Source organism: Salmo trutta, chromosome 32 (genome assembly GCF_901001165.1).
Source record: "Salmo trutta chromosome 32, fSalTru1.1, whole genome shotgun sequence".
In the NCBI taxonomy this organism is placed as follows: Eukaryota; Metazoa; Chordata; class Actinopteri; order Salmoniformes; family Salmonidae; genus Salmo; species Salmo trutta.
The window spans coordinates 37,721,209-37,741,972 of NC_042988.1; the positions used below are offsets into that span (position 1 = coordinate 37,721,209).

Sequence of the window (20,764 nt, forward strand, 5' to 3'; positions counted from 1 at the left end):
CTTATTATAATGACAAAATGAAAAGAAATCACAAAAAATATTGTTCTCACATATTAGTGTTATTTAACACTGTAAATTATAAGAATTAGTGGTTTTGGGTACTCAAGCAAATGGTTTTAATTCCCCAAAATAAGCATATATTTTTACACATTTATTTAAAAGAAATATACATTTTTGTATGTTTTTCACAGGTTGAACAGTTATTTTTATCAATATCATCAATAGCAACTTGTCAGGAAAAGTTTTTGTTATTCATTCAGTGTTTTGTTTCTGTGATACTTAGTCTGAGAAATTGGCGAGTGAGCTCATCTGACATACCAGTACGATGTACGATAGCCACCGATATGGATGATATAGGCACCATTACTATACAAAAGAGAGATTTTATTTTCGTTCCTCCATATTAACACAGAAGACATGGTAAATTGTGTTTCATGTCGGTAACTAGTTGCTTGACAAAGTCCAAAAAAAGGGTTTAGAAATGGAAGCTTTTGAGAACAAAATGGATCACTGTTTGTGCTTTTAGGGTTGTATAACAAAATGTACTGCAGGCTACTAAGGTTTATATTCGAACACATGTTGTCATGAAGTTACCCAAGCCTGTAATGAACTCAAAGGTCTTTGTTTTGATTTTATATCTTTGGAGCACGGAGAGGTGACTTGAGGCGCCTCTCCCACCCCTTTGGTGATTACCCTCCACCCTTCACCTTCCACCCCCACGGTGATTCGGCCAGCCAGCTCCTACCACACCTACAGTGATGACGCAGAGCGAGCCCTGGCCTGGACATGGGACAGTGGCCATGGTTAGCACACAAATGGCTGCTCACAGTAAACAGCAGACAGTGTTTGTGTTCACTGGGGGCCACTGGTGGAGATTGTGATGACTGATGTCTCATTAACCCCGTCTGAGCCAGGGGGGAGGAGGTGGAGGAGGTCTGGGGGAGGAGGTGGGGGAGGTCTGGAGGAGGTGGGGGAGGTCTGGGGGAGGAGGTGGGGGAGGTCTGGAGGAGTTGGGGGGAGGGAAATGTGGCGCTGGACCCCCAGGCCCCTCGGAGAGAAAGGTCAGTGACCCATATTGTGCCCACCCTCCGGTAATGACAGCGAAGTTATCTCACTTTAGTCTGGTGACGGATATTGTCTTTGTCAAGTTGTCGAGGAAACGCACAAATGTGCAGATATGGTAGACCTATGTATGGCTGGTGGGATGTGGGTGACACCTTAGCTTGGACCTTGAGGCAGTGCTGAGAGCAGAACAGAGGGAAAACACTGACTGACTGAGTACTGAACAGTTTTATCTCAATTGTTAGAACTGTATGTGCAAATCCACGGGTCTTCAGTGTGGTGATAACTGACTGAGAAAGAGGAATCTCACACAGACACTCCTCCAGGGTTGGGGTTAATTCCACAGATTTGATTCTAATTCAATTCCCTCTCCCTGTAAATTCCATTAAATTCAATTCAAATTCCAGGTCAGATTTGGAATTCAGAGATAATTAAATTCCTCTCAATTCCAATGTTAGGTAAATTCCAATAATTAAATTCCCAAATCAATATTATCCCCAACAATTCCCATTCCAATTAAATTCCCCCAGGGTTTCAGGCTGATCATGTCACGGTTCAGCCAGCCTACATACAGTATACTGGAATTATAGAGGTACAAGTTAAAATTATTTAAAACAAAAAGACCAAGTCCAATTCAATTCCAATTCCAAAACTTGAACATTGTTGAAATTCAAATTGATTTCAATGTAAACTCTCCAGTTCATTAGTGAATTCAAGAATTTAATTGGAATTTCAAATTAAATTGGGATTGACCCCAACCTTGCACTCATCATACTGTGAGTACACTACTCACTGCATCCGTGTTAGTCATGGAACGTGGTGCAAGGCACTCCAGACTCCACCATAAAGCACCCTTCTCATTGGTCAAAACAGAGAAATCTCACCAGCACCAACGATCAAGGTTTTTTGGGGCCAATAAAGGACAGCACAAGCGGCTAATTCATATTGTTATCAAAGAATTCATCAAGAAAAATGATTAATTATCATCCAGACATAGGTGTATAAATTAGTAATACAAATAATACGTAATTTTAAGTTGTGATATTTATTCATAACTCAGATAAAAAAATCTTGATACTAAAACAGTTTTTACAGATTTATATTATTAAAGTATTTTTTTTGTAAAACATTTACCCCCAAACTTGCTATACACATCTACATGTCTTTATAACATTGATAGCAGGAGATAATTCAATTTAACAATATTAAAATAATAATCATAATAAACACATGTCAAAATGATGTTAATATTTACCCTAACAACTCTGAGACACTGCATACCTTTCACACCTTATATTTCCATTCCCTTATAACCAAAAGTGTGTTGAAAAGAAAGATGCTCCTGCATCCTGATTTCCTTTGGCCCATGAGCCTTTGCAATATTCTGCCCAATCACTGAACTTCAATGCAACTTCTCTGAGCCATCTTAGTATAGCACCTGGCCTCCAAACAAAATGCTAAGGCTGTCTTTCTCGCTATACAAATGAAGACACGGGAGTTCCAAAACTACATTCTAATTTCATCATATCCAGTGGCCTCTTAACAGGCATGCAGTATCTTGCACGCAAGCACACGCAAACATACATACGCATGCACACACACACACACACACACACACACACACACACACACACACACACACACACACACACACACACACACACACACACACACACACACACACACACACACACACACACACACACACACACACACACACACACACACACACAAACATCCCGGCCACACAAACACACACATCTCGGACCGTTAAAAAATGTTGCTTGAAACAAATGGGAGGTCAATCTTTCAGGAAGTTAGAGTCACAGACACTGAGGGACCCTGAGATGGAGCTTTTTTCCCTTCTTTTTTTAACCTTTATTTAACCAGGCAAGTCAGTTAAGAACCAATTCTTATTTACAATGACGGCCTACCCCGGCCAAACCCTCCCCTAACCCGGACGACGCTGTGCCAATTGTGCGCCGCCCTATAGGACTCCCGATCACAGCCGGTTGTGATACAGCCCGGGATCAAACCCGGGGTGCAGAGTCATAGGTGGCGTTCCTGCCTGACTAAATTGCAGACGCCTGCCAGATCTCAACACTCGTGTAGATGTTTAACATATCTGCTAACCACATCATATGACATAGCAATCTGATGTCGGACTGTGCAGTCCATGACGTGGCGCATAACTACTGGTTGATGCAATGAAACGTCTGCGATGTAGTCAGTCAGTCAGTCAGTCGCACCACCACAGACAGAGAGCAGGAGGGTCCGGTTCAAACGTCAAGTTATTCAGAGAGGTTTATGGATGAGAATAATCCAGTGTTCCTGTATTCCTTTTTACTGTGCGGCCTCTTCAAAGACCAAACTGTTATTAACTAATCCAAATGTGACAATACATGGAGAAACAACATCAAGTTGTCATAGAGAGATCTTGGCTTGACGAGCAAACAGCAACATTGACAATAAATAAAGGTTGATGATGAGCAAATAAAAAACTGTAAGAACATAAAAATACAGTCAGGATTGCATATCAAAACAACAGAGGCTGAGACAAAATGTATTTGGCACAAAATGAAATAAAACATTTAAAAGCAATATTTTGATTAAGTGAGCCTTTTAAACTATATCCATTGCTTTGTGAATTTGATTGTCCTTCACCGTTAACATTGAGTGCATGTGTGTTCCTAATTAAGAGGCATGGCTATTCATTAATGAATAAACCCAACTGACGAATCTCCAACAAATTGTCAATACTCAAACCTTTTTTTTTATGTTGACAGCACCTTGACCTTGGTATTACCTTATCAGCCACCTGTTTCAGGTCACTGATGCATTTTGGCCACAGGGACTTTGGACCTCACAGAGCTACAGGTACGTGTGCAAGAAAACCCATTGTCACAAAGCAAAGCCATATATGCACATAGGGGGATGTCTTGTATTCTCAGAGGGAGAAACAGTTTGATTATTAAGTTCCCAGTGATCTCTGAATAACACAGCTGCTTGATGTTCTTCAGTAAGTACTACTTCAATAGTACTTCATGAAGATCTTAGAGTAGAAGCTTTGGTTTTTACAGGTCCAAATGTGTACTTGAAGTATAGCGCTTCTATACACCTGCATATGCAGACCAACTCATTTTGAATTGAATAATGTGGAGAGCATGCCACAATGGCATAGTTAAAGTGATGCCAGGGCAATATTAGAATGTATTTCAATACCAATAAAAATAAATATATGTAAATATCTGTATTTCTCACTTGTTAATAGTATTCTTTTGTAACCCGTGAATGCAGTCCACGTGGATCTGCTATGTAGCGAGGAACAACTGAAAAGTACATAAATAAAGATGGGTATAAAACAAAATAACACATATGGAAAGTAACACATTTAAGGACACATTTACACTTCAACAGGATGGCTCCTCTCTCTGAGAGAGTGAGACCTCTCCTGTCATATCCTTCTCTCATTTCTGTGCTCTCTCTCTCTCTCTCTCTCTCTCTCTCTCTCTCTGTCTGTCTGTCTGTCTGTCTGTCTGTCTGTCTGTCTGTCTGTCTCTCTCGCTCTCTCAGCAGGTCATGTGTAGTGCAACACTTTTACATCTTCAGCTCATCGTCCCAAAGAAAAACACAAAGAGCCATATTCACCCCTCATAGAAAAATAAATCAATAAAAAAACATGGAAAGATACCTTTCATATATACTTCTATATAAAATAGTTGTTATATACATATAGACAACAACAACAACAACAGATAATTGACCTGTACAGTATACACCTGATCCATAAGAGAGACAAGAGGTACTGAAGTGTATGGCTTGACTGGAAAAATTATTCCAAATATTTACATCTTTATCATCGATATCTTATACATATTTTAACATCCCTGGAATCACGAAGACGAACTATGCAGAGTACATCCCATACCTCCCTCCCTCACTCACTCACTCACTCACTCACTCACTCACTCACTCACTCACGCACTCAGCTGAAATGAGGCCACCACAGGCCTGGTCCGGAGGGACCTAATGGTGCCTTGAGCTGTCCAATCCAAACCTACGTTCAGCTCTAATTTCGTGACCTATGATGGGTGAGTGGTGTAAAGATCAGGCGTGAAACCGTCCCTCAAACATGCCATCCTCAGTCTAAACTAAAGAGATGTTAAGTTGGACCAATGGAAAGTCAGTCGGGTGTCATTGACCTCCTGGATCCTGGTTGTTCAGGACCCAGATCTTTGTCTTCAGTTACCCAGTGAGAGTGGGAGCAGAATGGGGTTCACTGCTGTGAATGGCTACCCCCTCCCCTTCTTCTAACTAGACCCCAGTCTAGCAGCCATGTGTGTTAAGATATCCAGTGTAGACAGGGGACAGCCCTGCCTTGGCCCTGACGTCCACCACTAGTCAGCACTGACTAAGGCCAGGGGTCCTTCAGGCAAAGCCACAGGCACCTTGACCTTCACTTCCTCCAGGACTGACCCATCTGGGAACCCTCCTACGGACTGAGTCAGGCCATGGGCACATTCAGGCAAAGCTGCGGGGACCTTCACCTTCATTTCCCATCAGACCCATCAGATGGGTGGTTCAGTAGTATCCTCAGGACAAGATGTCCTCAGCTCAGCAGACGATGGCCACCCCCTCAGCAGTGAGCAGTTGACCGCTGGTGGGGTCGTAGGTGCCAGCCAGATAGTACAGGCCTTGGGTGGTCACGCTACTGCTGGGTTTCTGGCCGCGGGTCATGTGCTCATACTCCTCGCGGCTCACCACCTGGCACTTGTGGGAGATTGTCTGGACGTCATTCTCGTCCTCGTGGCATGACTGATACAGAGCGTGCTAGGAGAGAGGAGAGAGAGAGAGAGAGAGAGAGAGAGAGAGAGAGAGAGAGAGAACAGCAAATGTCAGTATTTTCAATCGACTTCAACTCTGAAACCATAATATGCTGAGATACCAAAAGACTATGAAAGCTTGCTACCTCCTGTAATGTTACACTATGGTCGCGTTTCAAACAGATGAACAACCTGTGCACTACGATTGGTATAATAACAGATTTTTTATTGCTTGTTCAACATCAAGGCACATTCCCAACTAAAATTCCCAGGTTTTCCAGAAAACCCAGTTGAAGGATGCCCCGTTCCTAAAACCAGGATTTTGCAACCCAAATGGCAATAGAGTGGTCTAAACCTGAATGTAGATGTACCTTGCTGTCGCGGTGCCTCTTGCCCAACTTGGTCTCCTCTGGGTGGTAGAACCACTTGACCTTCACTACCATGCTGGAGCTCCACGACTCCCAGAAGTTCTCGATGCGGCCCACGTAGGGTAGGTGGGGCCGGCCGGCAGAGAGGAACATGGCACAGTCGCCCACTCGCACCATGTCCCTTCCCCGTACGATGGCCTTGTAGAACAGCTTCTTGGACTTCCCCTTCAGCCCCCGCCTCTGTGGAGACGCAGGAATACTCAGTACACGCAGTCATGTCTAGGAACTAGGGAGTGGGATTCAATCCAACTCAGATAAACGTCCTGTTCAATAGGATAAACTTTTAAAAGCTTGTTTTGCGGAGACCACGTTTGCTGTAAACTACGTGGCTGCAGCTCAAGGAGAAATCACTTTTATAAGTCACCCTCAGTGCACAGGTTGATTATTTGTGTTGGATTGAATACCAGTCTAGGTGGGTTTAAAGTCAAGTAGTTTGTATCTCTGGTCAATAGTGCGGCTCTAAAGGTCATGTACCTCTGCTTTGGAGGATTGTGAGAGAGTTAGAGTCTCATGTAGCTATGATATGGAGGTATTGGGAGAGAGTTAGGGTCTCATGTAGCTATGATATGGAGGTATTGGGGAAGTATTGGGGCAGGAATAGATTGGCATAAACTTTTTTGACCACAGAATTCCGTTTTTAAAAAGATCAACCCCTGTCTTACCTGAGTGGGGTTCCCCGACCACCTCCACATCTGTCTTCCCGGTAGGAACGTGTTCATCTTGGGTCTTGGTCCTGCATCATCGGGGATAATCCTCTGCCTCTTCACCAGGTCTCTGGGGGGTTTGAAGGGGGACGAGCTGCCGCACTCCTTCCTTTTGAGAAGCTTGTTGTTGGCACTGTGGTCGTTGGTGGCCCCTCCTCCCTTGGTGTTGGATACAGCCACGGCCTTGGCCACGAAGGACTGTTGGCCCTGGTGGGGTCCGGCTGCAGCCGTGGGCTCGGGGGACTGCAGCAGGCCATGGTGGGAGGACAGGCAGCTCTGTAGCAGCAGCGTGGAGCTCTCCTCATCCTCCGAGCTGTAGGACGAGTCGTTATCCGAGGAGCACAGGCTGGAACTGGACATGGAGCCTGAGCTGGACGAACTTGAGGAACCAGAGGAAGAGGACGAGACAGAGAGGCGCGAGAGGAAGCTTCCTGCGGTCCTCAGGCCTCCAGAGGCTGCTGTGGCCAGCGCAGCCGCCCTTCTCCTCCTCCTCTCCTCCTCTTCCTCCTCCTCTTCGTCGTCCAGGTCCGAGTAGGAGCTGTGGCAGTCACGATGGCAGCTGAGACCCAGCTCGCCGACACCATACTCCCCCATAGCCAGGGAGGGAGAAGCCTTCCTCTGTGGAGGAGGGGCACCCTTAAGGAGGAGCTCAGCCCTCGAGGCAGAACCTCCCTTCCTGTTGTCCTTGACCAGCAGGACTGGGTGGGAGTAGGCCTCAGGCCTGGGGAGGCCGCCCACGCCTTTGGTCCCGAACCCAGAGCCACCGCCCAGCAGCAGTAGGGCCTTGCTGTTCTTCGTCTTGGGTGAAGTCACCCCCTCGTGATCCAGTTTCACCAGGAACTCCTGACCGCTCTTCCTGCTGCTCCGCGGCACCTCGCCGGGCCTCCGTCTCTGGACATAGGGCCCGGTCCTGGAACCCAGGGACATGCCGGTGGGCTGGGTGCTACAGAAGGAGGAGTAGCCCTTAGCGATGCTGCTGAAGGAGTCAACCTCAAAGGAGCTGCTGCTGAACAGGCCCTTGGTCGGGGCAGAGACAGGGGCCGGGGGCAGGGGGAACAGGTGGGCCTCCCTCGTCCCCCTCAGGGCCTTCCTGGGAGTCCCATTGAGCTGGAACAGATTTTCACAGGCCCTCTTCCTGGGGACGGCCACAGCCGGCCAGCTGAGCAGAGGGGCTGCATTCTTATTGGAGCTGTCTGACAGGTTCTTCTTCTTCCCTGAACCTTTGGGTCTCCCTGGAATTCAAACCAATTGAATGTCTGGTAAGTCAACAATCAGTTCACAATACATATACCTTTACAAGATCAAGAGGTTACCAGAAATGAATGACACACACTTTTTCTGCGTCCCATCAGGCTAAATATACTACCATTTGTTTTTCAAATAGAGTGGATATAAAGCATGTAGGTAGATGATCTTGTCTGACCTGGTCGTCTCCTGACAGGCTCTGTGCTGGCCTGTCTCTCCGAGACTCTCTCACTCAGGGGGGCTTTTTCCAGACCGAAGCTCCTCCGAGCCGCCCGGCCGCTAGTCACCAGGTGGGCAGGGGACGACTCCGCACCTACAGAGGGACAGGAAGTGGAGGTGGGGGTTAATACATCTCTAACATACACCTGCATAATCACTGTCATAAGTAATACGTCCAGTGAGGGAAAAAAGTATTTGATCCCCTGCTGATTTTGTACGTTTGTCCACTGACAAAGAAATGATCAGTCTATAATTTTAATGGTAGGTTTATTTGAACAGTGAAAGACAGAATAACAACAAAAAAATCCAGAAAAATGCACATCAAAAATGTTAGAAATTGATTTGCATTTTAATGAGGGAAATAAGTATTTTACCCCCTCTCAATTAGAAAGATTTCTGGCTCCCAGGTGTCTTTTATACAGGTAACGAGCTGAGATTAGGAGCACACTCTTAAAGGGAGTGCTCCTAATCTCAGTTTGTTACCTGTATAAAAGACACCTGTCCACAGAAGCAATCAATCAATCAGATTCCAAACTGTCCACCATGGCCAAGACCAAAGAGCTCTCCAAGGATGTCAGGGACAAGATTGTAGACCTACACAAGGCTGGAATGGGCTACAAGACCATCGCCAAGCAGCTTGGTGAGAAGGTGACAACAGTTGGTGCGATTATTCGCAAATGGAAGAAACACAAAAGAACTGTCAATCTCCCTAGGGCTCCATGCAAGATCTCACCTCGTGGGGTTGCAATGATCATGAGAACGGTGAGGAATCAGCCCAGAACTACACGGGAGGATCTTGTCAATGATCTCAAGGCAGCTGGGACCATAGTCACCAAGAAAACAATTGGTAACATACTACGCCTTGAAGGACTGAAATCCTGCAGCGCCCGCAAGGTCCCCCTGCTCAAGAAACCCCATATTCATGCCCGTCTGAAGTTTGCCAATGAACATCTGAATGATTCAGAGGATAACTGGGTGAAAGTGTTGTGGTCAGATGAGACCAAAATGGAGCTCTTTGGCATCAATTCAACTCACCGGGTTTGGAGGAGGAGGAATGCTGCCTATGACCCCAAGAACACCATCCCCACCGTCAAACATGGAGGTGGAAACATTATGCTTTGGGGGTGTTTTTCTGCTAAGGGGACAGGACAACTTCACCGCATCAAAGGGACGATGGACGGGGCCATGTACCGTCAAATCATGGGTAAGAACCTCCTTCCCTCAGCCAGGGCATTGAAAATGGGTCATGGATGGGTATTCCAGCATGACAATGACCCAAAACCCATGGCCAAGGCAACAAAGGAGTGGCTCAAGAAGAAGCACATTAAGGTCCTGGAGTGGCCTAGCCAGTCTCCAGACCTTAATCCCATAGAAAATCTGTGGAGGGAGCTGAAGGTTCGAGTTGCCAAACGTCAGCCTCAAAACCTTAATGACTTGGAGAAGATCTGCAAAGAGGAGTGAGACAAAATCCCTCCTGAGATGTGTGCAAACCTGGTGGCCAACTACAAGAAACGTCTGACCTCTGTGATTGCCAACAAGGGTTTTGCCACCAAGTACTAAGTCATGTTTTGCAGAGGGGTCAAATACTTATTTCCCTCATTAAAATACAAATCAATTTCTAACATTTTTGACATGCGTTTTTCAGGATTTTTTGTTGTTGTTATTCTGTCTCTCACTGTTCAAATAAACCTACCATTAAAATTATAGACTGATCATTTCTTTGTCAGTGGGCAAACGTACAAAATCAGCAGGGGATCAAATACTTTTTCCCCTCACTGTATAAGTAAGTAGCCTTGCACAAGCCTTGTCTAGTGTGAGCCGGAATGGCTCATAGGAGTAGGAGCCTATCTCCTGTTTCTGTAGCGTGAGGCAGCTTGATGTACAAGTACACCCCCTGGACAGGATGTTAGTCTATCGCAGGGCCTTACCCCCAAATCTATCTCCTTAATGCTCAGTGCCACACAGAGGCGCATTGGGGCCCATTTTTTCGGTCTTTGTTATGCCTTGGCTAGGGATCGAACTACCAACCTTCCAATTACAGGGCAGACACTAACGTCAAGGCCACTGAGTTGGTCAATAAAGTCGTGGTAATGTCTAAAATGCAGCAAGATATTGTCCATGATTCATAATGTGACTGGAAGGTTTCTTATAAGGTCTCATAATAATTGTAATTAGAAGGTCTAGTATGGTTAGTAACCCTGTAAGCATACAAGGTGGATGACAGAGTGATACAAAAAGAGACACTCACAGTGGATCTGGTAGCCCGGGGGGAGGAGGCGGATGTTTAGGAGGGAGATCCTCCCCCTGTCTCCATCATCAAACTCCACCATTACACCTCCCTGCTTCCCCTCCTCCCCTGAACCACCTGCATCAGCAGAAAATATAGACACATTTAAAGAGGAACCACAGGCATTGTTAGCGAAATAGTCAAAGTGAATTAATTGCTAAATGAATCAAATAAATAATAACACAAATGGACGAATGCGGACACAGAGAAAGTGATCCAGTATCTCTCACCTTGGCGTATGTTGCCTGGGTATAGGCAGCGAGAGCGTTCGCTCCAGTAGGCACACACCCTCGTCCCCTCAGCGAGCACCGACTCTGTCTCTGGACGCACATCCAGGACCTGAAAGTCAAACAGACACTGAGTCAAGCAAGATTCATTACAGACAGACAGCAAGACACACACACACACACACACACACACACACACACACACACACACACACACACACGGCTGGTCACTGTGCCACACCGCCAAGCAGCACTATCTCATGCCAATGTGCCAGTCACAGCTGAAAGGAGCGGAAGCTGTGATGCAGTAGATCCTGACTGAAGTAATACTAAGGAGGAGATGAATGGGGGGACTGTGATAGCAGGTTGCCAGATTCTCCTCCCTGACAATGCAGCCAGGGCCCAGCATCCGCCACTCACTGGAGCCCCTTTCAGGATGTTTTCATTTACAGTTGCCATGGAGAGGGGTCCCTTGACTGATGATGTGTGGGGTATAGGCGGACGTGTGTATGTGTGTGTTTTGGTGGTGTGTTTGTGTGTTCATGGTTGTGTGTGTTTCTGCGCACACACGCACGTGAATACATATATGTGTGAGTGGGACCTCAGGTTCTGCTCAGGGGATATGGGGTCTTGGTGTAGGAGGTATTCATGAATGGCTGTTGAACATGGGGTCTTGGTGTAGGAGGTATTCATGAAAGGCTGTTGAACATGGGGTCTTGGTGTAGGAGGTATTCATGAAAGGCTGTTGAACATGGGGTCTTGGTGTAGGAGGTATTCATGAATGGCTGTTGAACATGGAGTCTTGGTGTAGGAGGTATTCATGAAAGGCTGTTGAACATGGAGTCTTGGTGTAGGAGGTATTCATGAAAGGCTGTTGAACATGGGGTCTTGGTGTAGGAGGTATTCATGAAAGGCTGTTGAACATGGGGTCTTGGTGTAGGAGGTATTCATGAAAGGCTGTTGAACATGGGGTCTTGGTGTAGGAGGTACTCATGAAAGGCTGTTGAACATGGGGTCTTGGTGTAGGAGGTACTCATGAAAGGCTGTTGGACATGGGGTCTTGGTGTAGGAGGTACTCATGAAAGGCTGTTGAACATGGGGTCTTGGTGTAGGAGGTACTCATGAAAGGCTGTTGAACATGGGGTCTTGGTGTAGGAGGTACTCATGAAAGGCTGTTGAACATGGGGTCTTGGTGTAGGAGGTATTCATGAAAGACTGTTGGGAGAATTGAAAGACAAGAAAGTGGAAGTATGGTGTAATCATGAACAGCTGCTATCTGACGGCTGTTTACACAGCGGACATGCACACACACGTTACACAGCGGACACACACACACACACTACACAGCGGAAGGCACACATACACACACGTTACAAAGTGGACGACACAGCTGCCAAGGGTAGGACATTGATGGACTGACTATGCAACTGGGCTTTAGGGGAAACCCCCACTTTAACACCAGTTGAGAAATGTTTGTGTCAGGGAGAGAAAGATTGTTAGGATTTTGACTAAAGGATACTAGTGTGCTTGTGCGAGAGAGACGAGAAAGATTGAGCACTGTGTGTGTGTGTGTGTGTGTGTGTGTGTGTGTGTGTGTGTATGTGTGTGTGTGTGTGTGTGTGTGTGTGTGTGTGTGTGTGTGTGTGTGTGTGTGTGCGTGCGTGCGTGCGTGTGTGTGTGGTGTTGTCCTGGCAGCCACGATGCCTAGAGTGACAGTCATGACCACACTACTTCCCCACTGGAGATCAATAAAGTTTATTAAATTGATGACTTGGCAAGGTTCCTCCTAGTTACTAAAGTATATTAAGGAGCAGTGAGAGGATCCTCCTAGTTACTAAAGTATGTCAAGGAGCAGTGAGAAGATCCTCCTAGTTACTAAAGTATGTCAAGGAGCAGTGAGAGGATCCTCCTAGTTACTAAAGTATGTCAAGGAGCAGTGAGAAGATCCTCCTAGTTACTAAAGTATGTCAAGGAGCAGTGAGAAGATCCTCCTAGTTACTAAAGTATGTCAAGGAGCAGTGAGAAGATCCTCCTAGTTACTAAAGTATGTAAAGGAGCAGTGAGAAGATCCTCCTAGTTACTAAAGTATGTCAAGGAGCAGTGAGAGGATCCTCCTAGTTACTAAAGTATGTCAAGGAGCAGTGAGAAGATCCTCCTAGTTACTAAAGTATGTCAAGGAGCAGTGAGAAGTCCTCCTAGTTACTAAAGTATGTCAAGGAGCAGTGAGAGGATCCTCCTAGTTACTAAAGTATGTCAAGGAGCAGTGAGAAGACCCTCCTAGTTACTAAAGCATGTCAAGGAGCAGTGAGAGGATCTTCCTAGTTACTAAAGTATGTCAAGGAGCAGTGAGAAGATCCTCCTAGTTACTAAAGTATGTCAAGGAGCAGTGAGAAGATCCTCCTAGTTACTAAAGTATGTCAAGGAGCAGTGTGAAGATCCTCCTAGTTACTAAAGTATGTCAAGGAGCAGTGAGAGGATCCTCCTAGTTAATAAAGTATGTCAAGGAGCAGTGAGAAGATCCTCCTAGTTACTAAAGTATGTCAAGGAGCAGTGAGAAGATCCTCCTAGTTACTAAAGTATGTCAAGGAGCAGTGAGAGGTTCCTCCTAGTTACTAAAGTATGTCAAGGAGCAGTGAGAAGATCCTCCTAGTTACTAAAGTATGTCAAGGAGCAGTGAGAGGATCCTCCTAGTTAATAAAGTATGTCAAGGAGCAGTGAGAGGTTCCTCCTAGTTACTAAAGTATGTCAAGGAGCAGTGAGAAGATCCTCCTAGTTTCTAAAGTATGTCAAGGAGCAGTGAGAGGATCCTCCTAGTTACTAAAGTATGTCAAGGAGCAGTGAGAGGATCCTCCTAGTTACTAAAGTATGTCAAGGAGCAGTGAGAAGATCCTCCTAGTTACTAAAGTATGTCAAGGAGCAGTGAGAAGTCCTCCTAGTTACTAAAGTATGTCAAGGAGCAGTGAGAGGTTCCTCCTAGTTACTAAAGTATGTCAAGGAGCAGTGAGAAGATCCTCCTAGTTACTAAAGTATGTCAAGGAGCAGTGAGAAGATCCTCCTAGTTACTAAAGTATGTCAAGGAGCAGTGAGAAGATCCTCCTAGTTACTAAAGTATGTCAAGGAGCAGTGAGAAGTCCTCCTAGTTACTAAAGTATGTCAAGGAGCAGTGAGAGGATCCTCCTAGTTACTAAAGTATGTCAAGGAGCAGTGAGAAGTCCTCCTAGTTACTAAAGTATGTCAAGGAGCAGTGAGAAGTCCTCCTAGTTACTAAAGTATGTCAAGGAGCAGTGAGAGGATCCTCCTAGTTACTAAAGTATGTCAAGGAGCAGTGAGAAGATCCTCCTAGTTACTAAAGTATGTCAAGGAGCAGTGAGAAGATCCTCCTAGTTACTAAAGTATGTCAAGGAGCAGTGAGAGGATCCTCCTAGTTACTAAAGTATGTCAAGGAGCAGTGAGAAGATCCTCCTAGTTACTAAAGTATGTCAAGGAGCAGTGAGAAGTCCTCCTAGTTACTAAAGTATGTCAAGGAGCAGTGAGAAGATCCTCCTAGTTACTAAAGTATGTCAAGGAGCAGTGAGAAGACCCTCCTAGTTACTAAAGTATGTCAAGGAGCAGTGAGAGGATCCTCCTAGTTACTAAAGTATGTCAAGGAGCAGTGAGAAGATCCTCCTAGTTACTAAAGTATGTCAAGGAGCAGTGAGAGGATCACCCTAGTTACTAAAGTATGTCAAGTAGAAATGATGCAAAAAAACATTGAGGAACCACCAGGTTTGTCCTCTACACACAATCCTCTCCTGTCTCCTTGGAGGAAAGTGTGTGTGTGTGTGTGCGTGTGTGTATGCGGTGTCTGTGTGTGTGGGTGTGTGTGTGTGTGTGTATGTGTGTAGTGTCTGTGTGGTGTCTGTGTGTGTGCGCGTGTGTGTGTGTGTGTGTGTGTTGTGGGTCTGAGGTCTCTGTTATGAGATGACCCAGCTGCCACTGAGCCGTAGCACCAGGATGTCATCAGAATGTGGGGCAAAAGTCACCAGTTCAGTTTACAATAAACATCAGCAGAGCTTTCCTCCCAGGAAAAACACACACAGGAACGAGGAAGCTGGCTTGAACAAGTTACACAACGAAACGCAAATGAATGCCCGCCAAGAATGCCCTGTGGTTTACAGTGTATAATTAGGCTTCATTTCACTGATGTCTGAGATAAACTGTAACATTAGCTTAGCCTGAAGCACCATCAGGAACTACAGACAGCAAACACACACACTCCGCTACTCAAACCCAGGTGAGAAAAAAAAAGAGAAAATCTGACTGAGGGTTGAGATTGTCCGCAGCCTGTGTCTCCATCACTATGAGCCTGTGTCTCCATCAGTATGGGCAGCCTGCGTCTCCATCACTATGAGCCTGTGTCTCCATCAGTATGGGCAGCCTGCGTCTCCATCAGTATGGGCAGCCTGTGTCTCCATCAGTATGGGCAGCCTGCGTCTCCATCAGTATGGGCAGCCTGCGTCTCCATCAGTATGGGCAGCCTGCGTCTCCATCAGTATGGGCAGCCTGTGTCTCCATCAGTATGGGCAGCCTGTGTTTCCATCAGTATGGGCAGCCTGTGTCTCCATCAGTATGGGCAGCCTGCGTCTCCATCAGTATAGGCAGCCTGTGTCTCCATCAGTATGGGCAGCCTGTGTCTCCATCAGTATGGGCAGCCTGTGTCTCCATCAGTATGGGCAGCCTGTGTCTCCATCAGTATGGGCAGCCTGTGTTTCCATCAGTATGGGCAGCCTGTGTCTCCATCAGTATGGGCAGCCTGTGTCTCCATCAGTATGGGCAGCCTGTGTCTCCATCAGTATGAGCCTGTGTTTCCATCAGTATGGGCAGCCTGTGTCTCCATCAGTATGGGCAGCCTGTGTCTCCATCAGTATGGGCCTGCTTCTCCATCAGTATGGGCAGCCTGTGTTTCCATCAGTATGGGCAGCCTGTGTCCCCATCAGTATGGGCAGCCTGTGTCTCCATCAGTATGGGCAGCCTGCATCTCCATCAGTATTGGCAGCCTGCGTCTCCATCAGTATGGGCAGCCTGTGTCTCCATCAGTATGGGCAGCCTGTGTCTCCATCAGTATGGGAAGCCTGTGTCTCCATTAGTATGGGCAGCCTCTGTCTCCATCAGTATGGGCAGCCTGTGTCTCCATCAGTATGGGCAGCCTGCGTCTCCATCAGTATTGGCAGCCTGTGTCTCCATCAGTATGGGCAGCCTACGTCTCCATCACTATGAGCCTGCGTCTCCATCAGTATGGGCAGCCTTGGTTTAACGGACTTGGTTTAACGTACACACACACGGGCACAGAAACTCAAAGAGGGTAGAGGACAGTAGAGGAGAGGAGAGTAGAGGAGAAGAGAGGAAAGCAGAGGAGAGGACAGTAGAGGAGAGGAGAGTAGAGGAGAAGAGAGGAAAGCAGAGGAGAGGACAGTAGAGATGAGGAGAGGACAGTAGTGGACAGTAGAGTAGAGGAGAGGACAGTAGAGGAGGGAAGGGAGAGGGATTCAGGAGGATCCAGAGTGAGTTAGTCCAGTGTGGCCACATCCCAGAGGTCTAGGTGTGGGGGGAACTATTGTTTTCTAAAGAGGGGGTAGGAACTGAACTCACCGCTTCCTGCAGCAGTTGCTCCAGTGAGTAGATTCTGGGGCGGTTTCCTCTCTCCCCATCAATAACAATGCTGTAGCTGGAGATTGAGAGAGAGAGAGAGAGAGCGAGCGAGAGAGAGCGAGAGAGAGAGAGAGAGCGAGAGAGAGAGAGCGAGAGAGAGAGAGCGAGAGAGAGAGAGAGAGAGAGAGAGAGAGAGAGAGAGAGAGAGAGAGAGAGAGAGAGAGAGAGAGAGGCTTTTAATGTTATATTTAGGAAGACTTTTTTATTTTAGTGCTGTAATTCAGAGAGAGAGAGACGTGTGGGTATTATGCCTGCCTGGTTTCACGTGTCACTGTCCCACTCCCCCGTTCCACATTTTATTGCAGCATTATCAACACTCTTCTACTCAGAGTGAGCTGGGTGAGAGAAAACATGGAGTTATGTAACAGAGAGGAGGAGGAGAGAGAGGGAGGAGGAGAGAGGGAGAAAGAATGAGAGTGTAAGGAAGAGAGAGCGCTCTGCAGGGGGTGTGGACTCCTTCTGGAGTGAGAGGTTAAGATGCCAACACTGAGTCACTCACTGCAGAGACCAACAACCATGACTCCCAGCCACTGAGGTAGTAGTGGCTGATACTGTATATACTGTGTGTGTGTGTGTGTGTGTGTGTGTGTGTGTGTGTGTGTGTGTGTGTGTGTGTGTGTGTGTGTGTGTGTGTGTGTGTGTGTGTGTGTGTGTAAGTTGCTCTGGATAAGAGAGTCTGCTAAATGACTGAAATGTAAAGGTATAGTTACATGTCAGGCAGCTCCAGTGTGTGGACCCGGGCTGCGTACAGAAGTTCATCCTCCTTGGAGATCAGCACCCTGAGTCCATCTGTCAGCAGCTGTTTGGTCAGGACACAGCTGGGGGCTGCTGGGTAAGGCGTACACAGTAGTTTAATGAAAGACAGCACACATCAACAGTGTGTATGGAAGTGCATATTTGTTTCCTCCTATCTTCCTTGTGTGTGTGTGTGTGTGTGTGTGTGTGTGTGTGTGTGTGTCTGTGTGTGGTGTGTGTTTAACTATTGTTGTGGATACCAGAAGTCCTCACAAGGATAGTAAAACGAGGAAAATTCAGACAAGTGGGGACATTTTCCGGTCCCCACAAGGAAAAATGCTATTTTAGGCTTAGGGGTTACGTTTATGGTTAGGGTGAAATTAGGGTTAGAATTAAGATTAGGGGTTTGGGGTTAAGGTTAAGTTTAGGGTTAGGGTGAAATTAGGGTTAGGGTTAGAATTAAGATTAGGGGTTTGGGGTTAAGGTTAAGTTTAGGGTTACAGTTAGATTCAGGGTTAGAGGTTAGGGAAAATAGGACTTTGGATTATTTGGTCCCCAGAAGGATAGCAATACAAAACTGTGACAGTGTTCCCTCCTCACCTAGTGGACTCCTGGGGTTGTGAGGGTATGACGGGTTACTGTCCTCATCCCCCTCGGAGAAGCTGCTATCATCCTCGTCCATCTGAAAGCCCTCGTCTGCCGCCATGCTCTCTAGTAGACGGCTCACTGCACGGCCCTTGGGCTGGGGGGGGGGTAGACAGAGAGAGACAGAGAGGTAGTTAGTTAGCATGTAACTCAGAGATTGACACTAAACACTACATGTACAGTATATCCCCTGGAGGTAATCATTTTCCCTGACATAGTTTCACTCTTCCACATAAAAAGGTGCGATCCACACTCCCCCAGTCCCCCCATTTCCTGCCCCCCACCCCCCTTCACACAGTTACTCAGCAGGGAGGGAGTGGGATGTGGCCTGGTACTATATCCATGGTGATATGCTAAATGCTTTGACATACCGGTACATACATATAGCGTCATATAGCCTACGAATATAGGACCTACCAATGGCAAATCAGATCAGCCAAATGAAAGGTTAGAGGTTAGAGGTGAGCAATGAGGGCCGATTGAGTGATTCTGATTACCTGTTTGTTTCTGATCCTCCTCCCCCTGCAAGTGTTGTCATCACTCTGAGGTGACTGGACACCGTCTGACCAGCAACTTCTCCTCTGTGACATGTGACCAGGAAGAGAGGTGTGAGTGAGTGAGTAAATGAGTGTGCGAGTGTGTGTGGATCTCTGCATGGCTAGTTAGTGCTACAGTATGAATCATCCCAGTGTGAGGAGAGAAAGGTGGCAGGTTATGTCATGGTTATGAGAGATTGAGTTACAGATTGAAGTTGTGTAATTGTCTAAATTCTAAATGTTTCAAAATATTCACTTTTAGATAAAAAAGGTCTATCTAGAACCTAAAAGGGTTCTTCGGCTGTCCCCATAGGAGAACCCTTTGAAGAACTTTTTGGTTCCAAATAGAACGCTTTTGGTTTGTGGTAGAAACATTTTGGGTTCCATGTAGAACCCCTTCCACAGAGCGTTCTACATGGAACCCCAGAGGGTTCTTCTATGGGGACATCCGAAGAACCCTTTTGGAGCCCTTTTTTCTAAGAGTATATCACACTCTTGGTTAACTTCACATGTTCTAAGAGATTGAAGTTGTGTCATTGTAACTTGGTTCAGTTTAGCATTTCCCCCCACTAATGGTTAAGGTTAGGATTTGGAGAAGGGAAGCTGACCCTAGATCTGTACCTAGGCAGTGGTATAAAGTACTTACAGTAAGTCGTTTTTGGGGGGTATCTGTACTTTACTTTACTATTTATATTTTTGACAACTTTTACTTTTACTTCACTACATTCCTAAAGAAAAAAATGTATTTTTTACTCCATACATTTTCCTTGACACCCAAAACAACTAGTAACATTTTGAATGCTTAGCAGGACAGGAAAATTGTCAAATTTACATAGTTATGAAGAGAACACCCTGGTCATCCCTACTGCCTCTGATCTGGTGGACTCACTAAACACAGGGTATTGGAGTGTGCCCCTGGGTATCCGTACATTAAAAAAACAGAAGATTGTGCAGTATGATTTGCTTAATATTAGGAATTTTAAATGATTTAGACTTTTTATTTTGATACTTAAATATATATATTAGCAATTCCATTTACTTTTGATACTCAAGTACATTTAAAACCAAATATTTTTTCAGTTTTACTCAAGTAGTATTTTACTGGGTGACTTTCACTTTTACTTGATTCATTTTCTTTTAAGGTATCTTTACTTTTACTCAAGTATGACAATAGAGTACTTTTTCCACCACTGTACCTAGGGGAAACTTCACCTGGATTGATTCCATACATCACATACAAACCACTCAGATGCATATCAATGAGTGAATAATCCTGATCTCTAGGACATACCCTGTGAATAGCTAGCTTTTCGGTGGAGCGACTGGGTAAGACTCTTCAGGAGGGCGGTCAGGTGTCTTTGTGAGGCAGAGGTCCTGGGTTAGAGCCTTAGTATGAGCCGAAACAGGAGGAAGCGGTACTCGCCAAGCAAGCAGGGTGACGTCCTTAACACTAACCTTGTTAATGGGTCCCCTCAGCATGTTGTTCTTGCGTGTGGCCCTCTTCAGCCTCTCACTGGTGGTGGGGAAGGTGACCGGCCCCATGGTCCTCCGGTAGAGGCTGCCCCTGGTCCCTAGGCTCTCCCGGCGAGGCTCCTGGGGCCTGGGTCCGCCGGCCCTCCTCACCCCCTCTGACTGGTCCTGGTACTCTGGGTGCTTCTTGGCTGCAGTGACCATGCCAAGCCTACAGGGGGCCCTCTTCCTCACCTTCACCTCTCCCTCTGCCCCGGACAGACTCTGGGAACCTGCATGGTTCAATCAAGAATTATATTTAGTAATACATGACTAATTGCATTTAGTATTTTAGTCATTTAGCATTCTAATTCAGTGTCTCTTACAATACAATTAGTGCATTCAACTAAAGGTAAAATAACCTCATATTACAGTCTTTGCAAGTTCCTCAAAACAGCCACAATCTGTAAAATTAGTGCAAGGAAGAAAAGACAGGTATGAGTGTAGAGAGTCAGTGGGTCAGCGGCAGACAGGTACGAGTGTAGAGAGTCAGTGGTAGACAGGTACGAGTGTAGAGAGTCAGTGGTAGACAGGTATGAGTGTAGAGGGTCAGTGGTAGACAGGTACGAGTGTAGAGGGTCAGTGGTAGACAGGTATGAGTGTAGAGGGTCAGTGGTAGACAGGTACGAGTGTAGAGGGTCAGTGGTAGACAGGTA

The 20,764-nt window shown here is 46.2% G+C and overlaps 1 protein-coding gene across 11 annotated transcripts in view; it reads right to left on the reverse strand.

Annotated features, from left to right (window-relative positions):
• Positions 1–2,088: 2,088 nt before the first annotated feature.
• bahcc1a (BAH domain and coiled-coil containing 1a) overlaps positions 2,089–20,764 on the reverse strand; it is a 129,333-nt gene continuing 110,657 nt past the window's right edge. For 10 of the 11 annotated variants that reach the window (XM_029729003.1, XM_029729004.1, XM_029729002.1 and 7 more), the window contains 11 exons: positions 20,055–20,341; positions 18,561–18,644; positions 18,019–18,160; positions 17,394–17,511; positions 16,624–16,699; positions 10,999–11,107; positions 10,730–10,846; positions 8,441–8,575; positions 6,976–8,249; positions 6,257–6,493; positions 2,089–5,892 (listed from right to left, as the gene is read on the reverse strand). In XM_029729003.1, the coding sequence (XP_029584863.1) occupies positions 5,677–5,892; positions 6,257–6,493; positions 6,976–8,249; positions 8,441–8,575; positions 10,730–10,846; positions 10,999–11,107; positions 16,624–16,699; positions 17,394–17,511; positions 18,019–18,160; positions 18,561–18,644; positions 20,055–20,341 (2,795 nt within the window). In that variant the 3' untranslated portion in view covers positions 2,089–5,676. The remainder of the gene's footprint in view (positions 5,893–6,256; positions 6,494–6,975; positions 8,250–8,440; positions 8,576–10,729; positions 10,847–10,998; positions 11,108–16,623; positions 16,700–17,393; positions 17,512–18,018; positions 18,161–18,560; positions 18,645–20,054; positions 20,342–20,764) is intronic. The other variant, XM_029728999.1, reaches the window with a different exon arrangement.